This window comes from Drosophila biarmipes, chromosome 3L (genome assembly GCF_025231255.1).
Source record: "Drosophila biarmipes strain raj3 chromosome 3L, RU_DBia_V1.1, whole genome shotgun sequence".
NCBI lineage: Eukaryota > Metazoa > Arthropoda > Insecta > Diptera > Drosophilidae > Drosophila > Drosophila biarmipes.
In genome coordinates, this window is record NC_066613.1 from 5,458,808 (window position 1) to 5,471,355 (window position 12,548).

The 12,548-nt window shown below is 42.0% G+C and overlaps 1 protein-coding gene and 1 pseudogene across 2 annotated transcripts in view; both read right to left on the reverse strand.

Moving 5' to 3' along the window:
• The window catches only part of LOC108030932 (transcription factor AP-2-epsilon), a 29,124-nt gene extending 19,180 nt beyond the window's left edge, over window positions 1-9,944 (reverse strand). For both annotated transcript variants that reach the window (XM_017104132.3, XM_017104130.3), the window contains exon 1: window positions 9,897-9,944. In XM_017104132.3, the coding sequence (XP_016959621.1) occupies window positions 9,897-9,935 (39 nt within the window). In that variant the 5' untranslated portion in view covers window positions 9,936-9,944. The remainder of the gene's footprint in view (window positions 1-9,896) is intronic.
• On the reverse strand, window positions 1,065-8,545 carry LOC108030719 (uncharacterized; annotated as a pseudogene).
• Window positions 9,945-12,548: the final 2,604 nt, after the last annotated feature.

A 12,548-nucleotide genomic window follows, 5' to 3' on the forward strand; every position in this document is an offset into this window, starting at 1 on the left:
TGGACTGCCAATCTGTGGCAACTCCTTTATCGGCAGGCCGCTCCGGTCGGTCCGCATCGCCGGCCGCAGACAAGTGCATTCCACATGCAAATCACAATCAGCGCCGGAGTAGTGATTTCCCAAAAATATAAGCTTCTTACGTGCAGCCAAAAATAATGCGGCATAATTGCAAGGCACTGGGGCAAAGGGCAGTATTATATGGAATGGAATATTCTTAAATGTGGGAGTGCATAGGTACCTGTATTCGGATTTATATCCCTTTTTTTAAATACATACAATAGCTTATTTTTATTTCCAAATGAGTATAAAATAAATTTATAGATTACATCCTAATATTTCTGGTAAAATGGAAACTCAAACATATAACTCTGTGAAGGATTTGGGTTTATTCGACCATTTTCCTCATTTTAGTTTTCTTATCTAGGAACATATTTTTACATTATGATACAGTTTTGTATATTTCTACATAATACTCGTTATTGATAGAGTCTTTACATTATAATATCAATACTATTTATAAGTTTTATGCAAGAAATCGACAATATCCCATGTTCAACCGACTTTGTTCACTGTGTACAACCACTAAATGAAATAGTTTTTCCTCTGAACTAACTCAGGAACCCATTTTTCATACGAATATAAAATCTGCTCGTTTTATAGGGTACCCAGCGGAATCCAATAAAAGCTAGATGGCCAGAAAAACCTCTAATTAACAGATGTAAGAGCACAAAACTCTTTAAATGGAACAATCCCTCAGAGCGAAAGGAAGATCTACTTTTAGGAACAGAGCCGCAGACTCGCTTCCTAGGGGTTATGGTTAATGGGACTGCTTAGGCCTCATGGCCCCTTCTCTAGGGTCCCGGGGACGGGGCGCCGTATGCAAATGGAGCCCTTGTGATTGAGTGTTTGTATCTGCAACTACTTCGCCATAATTTTCCGCATTCACTCGAACTCAAACTCGAACGCATGTACGTAGTACGTAGCCATACTCGAGTGTGGTAATATTTCGAAAGCGCCGCGGGCCACTTCGTTCATATTCGTTAAGTCCTCAGATGCAGGCAGATTCAAATTTCGGGAGAAGCCAAACGCTGCGGCGGCGGCTGCGATACACGAATCATCAGCGACATGGCCGTGGCCCATGGCCCACGGTCGCTCATTCGCCCGGTCGTCCGGTCGCCCATTTCGCTTGTTTCGCTGGCGTTGGCCAGGTCTTTCCTTCTCGGCCCGTTCGGTCTTCCAGCAGCGGCGCAGGCCCAGGAAAAGGCTCCTGCAATGTTGCACGACGCCAATAGCCGCGGGGAAGATGAGCGAGTGCGCCGCGCTCCTCGCAGCTCTGGGTTCCTCCTTCCCATCCTCCTTCCAATCCCGTACTCATCCTCTTCCCCTGCCTGCACTCGGAGAAAATGAGGCTGGATACCGAAATATATGATACGTTCGTAAATTCGAAGTCATCGAATAAATGTAATATTTTTTGCAATTTAAGAAGCTTTTGGTTCTCTTGAGCAATATCAACAAACTTTTCTAAACAAATATTTTAGTGCTACAAATCTAAATCTAAACTAAAAATAATAAATTCTGTTGACACCTAAGTTTTCTCTCAAGCAGTAATCAACATTTTTTAAAACTAAGTGTAACCGGCACATTAGTTAGTTTGCAGCAAGATAGTTCTTTTTTATTAAAGAAGGTATTTAGTCGAGATCCCAGGGTGTTGAACTTATTTTTTTCAGTGTGCACATCTCTGGCCGAGGTTCTCTGTGCGGCGGTGTGTGCGTTTTCAGATGCAGTTGCAGCAGGCGGATGTTTGCAGCATATTTCCTACGGCTGTGCTCATGTGCACCTTTAATCCGCTCTGTTTTTTCGCAATTCGGCGTACAGCAACCCGATAGAGCGGCGAACAGCCAGCAGAGCGGCCAGGGCGGACCATTTAAATTCGAGGTCAAAAGGAAATACATTTGCAGCTGTGTTTACCCACAGTAGATTGCGATTACGTACATATAAATGGGAACATATCGTACGTTTGCACACCCGAGTACATGTAAAGGATTACTGCAAGATAGCCGTGGCCATTATGCCAAAAAGCCGAGCATCCGAAAGCTCTAGATTTCGATTCCTCACTGATTAATATGGGATGTGTACCTACCAATTTCCTTGAATGTTTCCACTAGCGAGTGAACCACATTGCAATAATAATTTGGGATTACGATTATTTAGGATTCGCTCGAGCTCAAGTAATATAATAAACGTTAGGTCAATGCAAGTCCTTAAAAACACATTCAATTTTCTGTTTCCAAAGGTCCTCTGTGAACTATAGTCTGGCCTACAAAAGCGTTCATTCCCAGAATGAAAGATTAATAACCCTGAATAGGACCTCTCTTTCCAGATAGGACAACACAATTAAAATACTATTTCCCGCCGGTGATCTGGTAATTTGGTGATAATGCCGGCCTCGGATGTGGTTAGGATGTGCGGACAGGAGTCGAGGACGGCGCTCCCCGAGTAAGTGATTCCTTGGCCGTAACTCCGTTCACGCGTCACGCACAAGAGGTCGTGAAATGGTCAGCGCCAGTTAATTAGGCAATAAAACATGAATGCCGAATTGCGTGCGGCGCCTTTTTCAGCTTATAAAAACGGATTTCTATGTGAGAAAATTATCAGTGCGTTGGAGTCGAACGAAATTGCCACTATTAAATCAAGCGAACCGCCAGAACCGAGTGGCACCGCATCAGCATCAGCGCTGCAGACGTTCAGACTTTCAGATACTCAGATACTCAGACATTCGGGCTCATGCACACATCCAATTTGCGATAAATAACTGCGGAGACGGATTCTGATTCTGGACTCCGGTTTCCAGGCCCCGACTGCAAAATTAAAAGCAAACATCCAAATAAGAGATGTAAGCATTTGGCCGAGTGCAAGTGGTTGTTAAGGAATATAAATTGGACTATAAAATCATTAAAGCGCTTAATAATGATTAGCTGGTTTTAATTCTTCGCTCGTTTTTACGCTGCCAAAATGGTGTAATTATGCCGCAGCAGCGATAAAACAAAACGAATATGTTTGCGGTATTTGGGCCACAGTTCAGAGCTCGTATAAAAATAATCGTTGAGCTGAAGCGGTGTTTGCACAAAGGTCAATGGTTCATATTTGCTCCTTCAATTCTCAATTGAAAATCAAAATCTGACCTGACATAAAATGAAGGCTAACAGGGACTTTCTAAAGGCTGTTTGGCTTATATCACTAAATCATATTGCTACCCTATATCAACTGCTGTTTTCAACTGAAAATACTTTATTCTTGTGACTCAACCTTTTTGATTTTGGAAAATCCGTTCAAAAATGTTTAATATCTAGGCTTCAATGATAATGTCGTAGGGTTTAAGCCAAATTGTCAGGATACTGCCTTTATTACATAAATGCTATTTGTGGCTCTCCGAAAGTATTGAAACCAAAAATAGAATGGGTCTTCTCACTAAAGTCGAAACATATTTGAGAATTAATTGTGGAAATGCACATATAAGTTTAGGCCCTCCGCCTAAACGTTATCTTTTTATTTGCATATAACGCGGGATATATGCACTCCTGCACCGTACCCTGGCACCCGTAGATATACGCACTTAAACTGCGGTGATCTTTGGTGCAGAGACACTAGCCTGCGGATGCGTTTCTGAATCTAGATGGGCTGGAAAGTGCGTAGAGGCCGAGATGGCGCGGAACGGTATCCGCTGCTGGGTTGTTTGGTAAATGGCAGATGGGGTTGGGGCTTTTACCTGGCAGTAGGTAGTAGGTGTCGCTGGCCGTGTGAGAATAACTAGTTGGCCGCTCGCCCTGAGCTATAATTAGGGATTCGCATTTTGCCTCATTTTTCTGCACACTCCTAAGTGATTCGCCAAGTGTAAAGTAGTCTTCGCAGAGACGACCAAGCTGCATTAAAAAGAAACACTTTTGAGCAGCGCCTACATGACGCGAGACAGTTAAGACGGCAATTTATCTTATTATTTTGCGCAATTCGCTTTCCCAAAAACAAAGGGAAACCTCAAAATCACTTTTGAGCACGAAGACGTGTTGATATGAAATATTTCAACATCTTCTAAAACCAATATCAAAACAGTAATTAAGCATGTTTGCTAATGACACGGCCGCGATGTTCAGCAACAGTAGCGGAATCTCGTACAATTAACATAATTTGCCTTTCGGTGCTTTGGCTGGGTGCAAAGGAATACAAACCACAACAAAACAAAAAGCATTTTTTCGATATACAGCGTATAAATTCGTATTGGTAAATATGTTCGAGAGGCTGAGAGAGGCCGCGAAGGGTCACTTGCAGATACAAATGCTTTGGGGTATATCTATGGATACATAGATACTTGTCGCGCCGAGAAAAAGCTTTAATAACTTTAGTTAACTCGATATTCGACTCACTAACATTATTTCAAAATCCCGATTTTTAAAGCCCATGAAGTGCATACAGATACTTGGCTTCCTAAGAAGTAGCGCTCGTAGATCCCCTGAAAATGGGGCTCCTCTTATCCGAAGACTTCCATAAGTCGATCTGACATTTGCGGATTAAGATTTATAGCCGTTTTGTCCGTCTCCATCATAAACAACTGGCTCTTCTCGCCCATATTTCTTTGTTTTATGGCGAAAGCCCGGCTCTCAATAGGTGCCAGGCCTGTCCCAGCGAGTTGGGTATTGGTATTTCTGCATTTAAGCGTCTGCAGTTTGCCATTGCTGCCCGACCTGTCGTTGGCGATGACTTTATTCGAAAAAGCAGCGCGTGCCGACCCCCACTGACAAATTTGTTCTGCAGTCAAAACCAGCGCCGAGCACGCGTGAAACATGATATGCCGCCATTAATATAAATCACGTGATAAGTACAGTGCTGCGAGGACCCGTCACGTATATACGGATTCGAAAGCCTTCAAAACGACACACAGTTCATTGAAATATATTAATTTATGCAGGCAAATCTGTAAAACCGTGTGTGTAATTTCCTTTAATTGAACTGCAATGACTAATGTTCCGCATGAATAATAGACTTGATTTCCAGCCCAGGCCCACGAGCACAATTATATTTGGGTGTACATCAACACTTGACCAAACAAACTTTAGCGCCGGTCCCCACAAACTTGCATTCGTGCATTTCGTAAAATTTCTCATATTCGAAAATAGTAATTTTTATGATTGCACTTTTTTATACCCGTTAGTCGTAGAGTAAAAGGCTATACTATATTCGACGAAAATTATGTAACAGGTAGAAGGAAGCGATCAGGAGCATTAGCCGAGTCGATCAAGCCATGTCCGTCTGTCTGTCTGTCCGTGGAACAGTCAATCTTGGCATCCATCCATCCTTCGCGTTTATTTCAGCAGGGTGCCATCCCCACTCTAACGCCCACAATCCACGAAAATCTGTAGCGGTTTTTATGATAGAAACAAAATTGTAACTGAAATGTGTTTGTCTCATCAATACCTATCGATAGACCAAAAAATGTGCCACACCCACTCTAACGCCCACAAAAGGTTTAAACGCTTAAATCTGTCGTCGCCCATATAACATCATAACGGTAGGTGGCTACAAAGTAATTCAGCTTAACTCGGCCGTAAAGTGAGGCCTATTCTATTTTGAGCCATTTTTATACCCGTTACTCGTAGGGTTTTCTAGATTCTTCAGAGGCATGTACATACATTATATATTCTTGATCAGGATCACTAGCAGAGTCTTTCTAGCCATTCCCGTCTGTCCGTATGAAAAAAAAGTTTGGTAAAAAAATGTTAACTGAAATTTATTTCTCTCATCAATACCTATCGATTGACCAAATGGGTGGCCACATTATCATTTATACAAACATATTGAAATCGCTTTGTTGCTTGTATATCTCAATCTCCCTTTTGCTTTCTTTAGTTGAGTAACGGGTATCTGTTAGTCGAAGCACTCGACGGAGCGTTCTTTCTTCTTTTTCAATTTGTTAAACTCGACTTTTGGTTAGTAACTAAAATATTAGGACCACTTTTTATCACAAAACTTTTTTTTACATTACTTAGGAAGAAACAACTTTCAGAACTTCGTCTACACCTAGTTACCTGAAATCGATACGCCAATTATACCTACGCTAAATGCTATCCATGTTGATACCGAAATGCCCCAATAAAGTATCAAAATTGAAATTTGCTGACAAAAGACTCTCGCGGATCGTGGCCCTGTTTTTTTATGAACTTAATTAAAATGACGGCTCTCGGGTCACGTGGCCCAGGACCGTAATGTATATCCGCCTTGTTTGTAGTGTGTTCGCTGTACAATTTTCCTACAAGCCTTCGCCGGTACTTCAGCCCCCAGCTATCGATTCCGAAGTCGGGGATGTGGATTTTCATTAAGGACCACTCAGGTGTGCGCATCCTGCGAAGCAACAAACAAGGCCGCACGGCCCCAGAAAAAACATATGCGTATCGCCGCAGCGCCGCTCTTGCCACTCGCACTACTTGGCTTTTCACTTTTTAGCTTGAAGGACTCGTCAGCCGCTCTCCGGCCCAATTTCTCACTTAGACAGACCCCTGTTCGGGAACGGGAAAGATTATCCCCGCAGCACTGGGAAAAAAGGAAGTTTCGTGGTCTAGCTTGGTAGGTACTTAAAGTTAGGGCTAGCTTTCCCATGACTGAAATCAATGTGATAATTTTTAGCATATTTTTAAGCTTCAAATATAAAAGAGTATTTGAATCCCTATTATTTACAACCTAGAACCAACCATAAAAAAGTTTCACTGCTTTCTAATCTTAAGTACACACCTTCATTTCCATTCACAATTTAGTTCCCAGTGTACCCAGCATCGTTGCAAAAGGCGGGGGTGCATTTTTGTGGGCGAATGGGATGATATGCCCGAAGTGTTGTTTGGTGCCATGCACTGCTTCCTCATGTATTAAATGGCATAAATATGGTCACGTGCCATTATTTTGAACATTCTCGGCGCTGGCCCCGGACCCCGCTCGTTCAGCGTGCAACTTGAAGCCGATTCCCAAGCCGCAAACGGGCGGAGTATTAACATATCGAATTATTAGCCTACCCAGAACATTGGATAACGTGGATAAGGATGTCGTGGCCGCAATTCCCTAATTATCTCGCAAATCCCTTTATGCATATAATTGGCATTTAACTACAATGGAGTCTCCGTGGGCCACGTCTGTGCTGGTAATACCATTACTTCCGCTAGATTATACAAATTCTGGCGTTTCACAAATTTTGATCTCAGCCATGAGGCGCAGGCATGAGAACGCCAATCTGAATTTCACCAAAATGAGATGCAAGCAAAGGGTCGTGAGTGAGCCCTTGAGTTGGTGTTACAGATAACCACACGCTCTTTTGAAAAAACAAAGAATCGGAATAATCCCATTCGTTTCGGAAACAGACACACAAATTTTAGAATAAGAACATTTTAGAAAGCGTATTTACTTAGTCGAAATAACAAGCATTAGTCGTCATAAAAGTCGATATCAGAACTTTTGTACGTTTAAGGTGCGCGATCGCCACGACCCCTTACCTCATTAAGAGGTGTTTTTGTTTGATCTTATAATATTGGGAATATCATTTTTTATATTTTAAGGACTCTCAAATTAAATTTAAAAAAATCAGCCGTCTACAACATATAGCTGTCTAAGAATCGGTCAAAGAAATAATGAAATATTTTTTTGTTAATATCACTGAAGTCAGCAAAAATCCTTAAAAATTTAACATGGTATTACTAACGTTGATTATTCTTTATAAATGCAAGGGTATACAAGCTTCGGCTTGCCCAAGTTAACTTCCTTTCCTGTTATATATGACTTTAAATATTTTTCTACGCACTTATAAATATAGCCCAATGTTGCAGAGAACCCTTTCGTTTGGGCATTATTAGTCTTGGGATGCTAATATATGACAAGTTTGCTTTAAAGTTTGTTCAACTTCCCATTCCGTCCGTACCCATTGCAAGTCCTCACTCACATCACAAGGTAGACAGCTTATATGAAAGCAGGACACTCGAACACAGCCTTCTTCTCTTCATTAAAATGGTTTCGTCAGACAACTGAGATAACCACGGGATATGGAAGTACAATTGTCACGTTTTGATTTTCTGCTACTAAGGCAAATTCCTACTACGAGCAAATTTAAACGACTTGCGATATTTACAGGATTTTTAAAAGTGTTTTGTTGTGTGAGAGTACCAGAGTAAGAGAAGCTTTAAGTAAAATAGAGCTCCTAGACGCGTATTTTTATTTCAAAATATTCAAAAAACCACCCCTTCCTACCATGTTTTTAAGTGTCATGTCTCGTTACTGACATTGCAAACTGTTGAAGAAAGCACAACTCCTTTAACATATTTGCATGCTTGGCGGTTATTTGCCGGTGCTTGATTAATTTTTGCAGATACGACTAGAGGCTTATTCGAGACCGACCCACCGCACTCATAAAGTAATCAGGTCCACCAACTGTCGGGGATTTGTCACCCCCATTAAAGAGCGTTTGATGTATTATTCGGTTCATTTGGTCGACAGGTCTGCGCAAACAGAGCACAGCCATTTGAGCCGCCGCCACCGCTGGCAGCAACCACGAAAAGAGCGGACTGCCGGTGACAGGGACTAAGTCGTCCTGCAAATAGAACTACTGGGGCAAACAGGATCAGTTCGGAAATAAACGACCACTGGCCGGCAGAGCACACGTCCCAAGGCTGTAGCCCGGAATTTAATTTGTGGTGGGCGAAGCTTGTCAAAGGATATTTGTGATGTGTTCTTGAAAAAGTCGGATGCTCCATAGAGTCACATGAGAATTTTCATCCTATAAACGCCCAACCGATCGTCGGCACTTATTTTACACAGGTAGAGGTTAGGGACCATGAATTCCTTATCTAAAACGGATCCGAAACTGCTTTAAAATTATTTAAAAATGGCTCACTTATGTAGAATAGTTTGACAGCAGCTTTTTTTGGTAGGTGTTGAAAACTTTAACAGAAATTCCTACTAGAGTCATTATATCTTGTGTAGCGCAGAATGAATAAGAATGATTTAGAGCAACTGATAGCTAATGCAAAAAACCTGATTCTATGCCTAGTCCTAGACTTAGATGTAAGATCATCCTAGAAATTGAATTTTTAATTGTAATGCTTTGATTTTTAGTCCTTTGATTATGAACAATGCCGATTTTTGTGCAGTTTTATGATATCTCTACTTAAACACTTTCGTTTCCGTGGTAAAAAAAAGTATAAGATATCAGTTACCCGTCGGACAGAACGAACCCCCGCACATTTTGCTGTAAATCGATAAAGTTTTCATTACAGATTTAAATTTGCAGATTTTTCCTGGTCAAATTTGCCGTGTATGATTCAATTGTCTGCCGTCTGAGTTATAAAGTTCAATTCCAAGTAATAATATTATTTCGGCTTTCCAAACAGCGAAATTAACAAATTCATCCCTCGCATCCAAGAGCAGTTTATGTTTTTATTGTGGCAGTAAAAACCCTTATTTCACAGCCTCTGTCCACTTTATTTTGGACGCTGTAAGGACTTTAAATATTCATATAATAAGAATTCAGTAAAAGTAAAGTAAGTAAAAATCATTAACCATAGAAACATTATAAATTTTCTATATTAAATATAATAAACATGGAAAATTGGAACTTCATTTTTGTACGAAAACCTAGTAACTGAAAGAATTTCACATTGGAATTCAATAACATTGTACAAGCTTTTTAGGAAAAATCACTCTCGCAACTTAGTATCTAATGCTCTTTTGGCCACCAATTGCTATTTAATAAGCCTTCTTTGAACTTTCCAGATTGCACAAACATGACCTGGTTTGGTTTTAGGGTCCTCTCGCCCGGATAAGTCCACTCAAATTTCATTATATTAATACCTAGAGGGGCGGGCAATACATACCTGCCAGGCACTTGCGTCCAAGGTAGCCAGAAATGACATATCCAACTCCTACGGAAATAGACGAAAAGTTGGTTAAAGCAATTTCCCAATTTGGCCCCAGTGGCAGCTGTTGTCCGACCGACCTTCCGTCGGAAGTTGTTTGTAAAATCCAGAATGATGACAGCTTTCGCAGTTGGCCACCGAGTGCAAATTTATGTTAATCGCTGTCGCCGCGCGGGGATGAAGATACTCAAGCTCGAACTCGAACTTGTAATATTACTCGGGGATCACGTGCGAGTGCCGCCGGAACTTGGAGCAAAACACGGTTATTTAGTTACGGGTAACTCGCTAAAGGAACACGGCCTGAACTTGGACTTGACATCCGCCCAGCGAATTTCCGCTCTGGTTTCCTGCACTCGCACTTGTGCCTGTGCCTGTTCCTGTGCCAGAGGTTCCAGCAGCGGATCGGCACTGGAGGAGTTGCAGGAGCGCTGTCGTCGTCGTCTGAGCCAACTTCCGTATCTCCTTTGTGGTTTCGGCCAAAGGATTCCCCAGCCCAGCTTACATTCCGCTCAGTTCAGTTCCGTGCGACCGAAGACCCAGCCGTTGGCTATGTACTGTTCTACCCGGGGGTGTATGCATGCAGCTTCTGTTGGTCATGTGCCACCCAGACCCCAGCCCCATCCGCTCCCCCTCCCCGTTCGCCCGTTGGACCCCAGAACGCCCCCGAAAGTCCTGCCAAGATAGCGCGCAGCCACACACAGAGTCTATGTGATCCTTCTGCCCTCCGCCTCCGCCCCTGCCCCCACCCCACTCCCCCCCATCCCCTCCACATACAGCTCCTGTACATAGACGGATACGTACTCGTATGTACGGGCTCGTGGGCACCTGTACATACGCACTGCGACTCCCTGGACGCGTGTACATGCGTACATCTCAGATTCGGGCGGACTTCTTCTATATGCGGCAATACCTCCCGAGGAAATGGAACTTTGCAAAGTCGGCAACGGACACGGCTCATGCAGAGTGATAAGTGCATAATTACACATAGCCCCGCGCACACCGGCGTGTCTACCCTCGAAGGGGTGGCATGTGGTATGCAGATACATAAATATTTATGTGCCGCATGGCCAGTACATAATACACTGCTTGATTTAATATTTGTCTCGCCCACTCCCCGAATTTCATTGCCCGATGGCCGGGGGCGTTGTGTGGCCTATGTACTGCACTCGGAGAAAAGGACACGCACAGGACCCACTCGGGACATCTTGTTAGCTTTCAAATTTGCTTGCGATAAACTGTAGTCTCGTACTCTAGCGATTCATCGAGCAAATTACGCTGTGATAAAGCCTTGCTTTCACATATATTCGCCTAATCAACGTAAATAGTTAATGGTTAAGTTACAATCGAATACAACGTTTTTCCATGATATCCGAATAATTCTCAAATATCCCCACATTTAATCTTATAAATAAATATCTATTTTGTATAGTTTAACTTAAATAGCTATACAAAACATAAGGATTTACTTCTACATCTTATGATTTTTCATTTTTAGACTACTAAAACCTACGGCAGGTACTAATAGATGTGAAAAATGAGCTTTTTCCGCAGTGTAGGAGACTGCTCGTATAAGCCCGAAAAGGGGGAGTTACAATCCCCTGTGTCACCGGCAACCGCCCCAATACACGTTCTGCTGCGGCTGTACATATCGCTGTTGGGGATGCTGGCAGAGTTCCCAGGCAGCGCGTTCGAGGCGGTATGTATCTTTGACTCACCCCCGCCGACCGTATTTATCTCGCGCCCGTCCCGCTCTGCGCTCGTGCCATCTCCCTCTGGCCGGCTCTCTTCGTTCTCTTAGTTCGCCAGCAGCCTCTCTGCACTTCTCAGATACATTCGGCCGACGTTTGTGATGGTTTCCGTCTGCATCTTGGCCGAGCAGTGTAATGCCCCACTAGATAGCTGCTACCTTCGTGTTCTCCACTATTTTCAAAAAACAAACCTCCATTCCCAACTCGCTTTAAATCAATAATACTTTTATATATTAGTTATTGGTCAAACAAAAATTACTATTGATTGATTTCACTACAGCCATTTACTTGCGCATAACAACAGCTGCGTTTAAAATAATAGCCTCGGAATAATGACAAAACATTTATCAATATTAACAAAGGTGTTTGAAGAAATTTGGACATTGAAACACTTTTCCCAAATCATGGGATACATTTTTTCAAACATGTTGCCTGCAACTAAAATTTTTATGCAAATCGAAGAGGAATATGTACACAATAACAACTACATTAGAAATACTATCATTTTAATTAATATGAATTAAAAATTAAAACATGTTCATTGCCTTATCCTATTACATCAGAGAATCGTACTGCTAGTTAATTCTACCATTGCGTTCTTAACTGTATCCGATTTAGACTTACACTCAACCGTTTAAATGCACTTTAAGTAAATAACAGTTTTAATAATTCAAAACTATCCCTCTAGAATTGGTGAATATGCGTGGTCCAAAAAATAGCCGCAAATGTATCCGGTAGATTTCTATATAAATAAAAATATGGATTAATCGTAAAACGTGGAGAAATTCACTCAGTTCACAAACACAACTATTTGCATTTCAATTGATCATATCAATGAAGTAATATAGGGGCTTTCGTAATC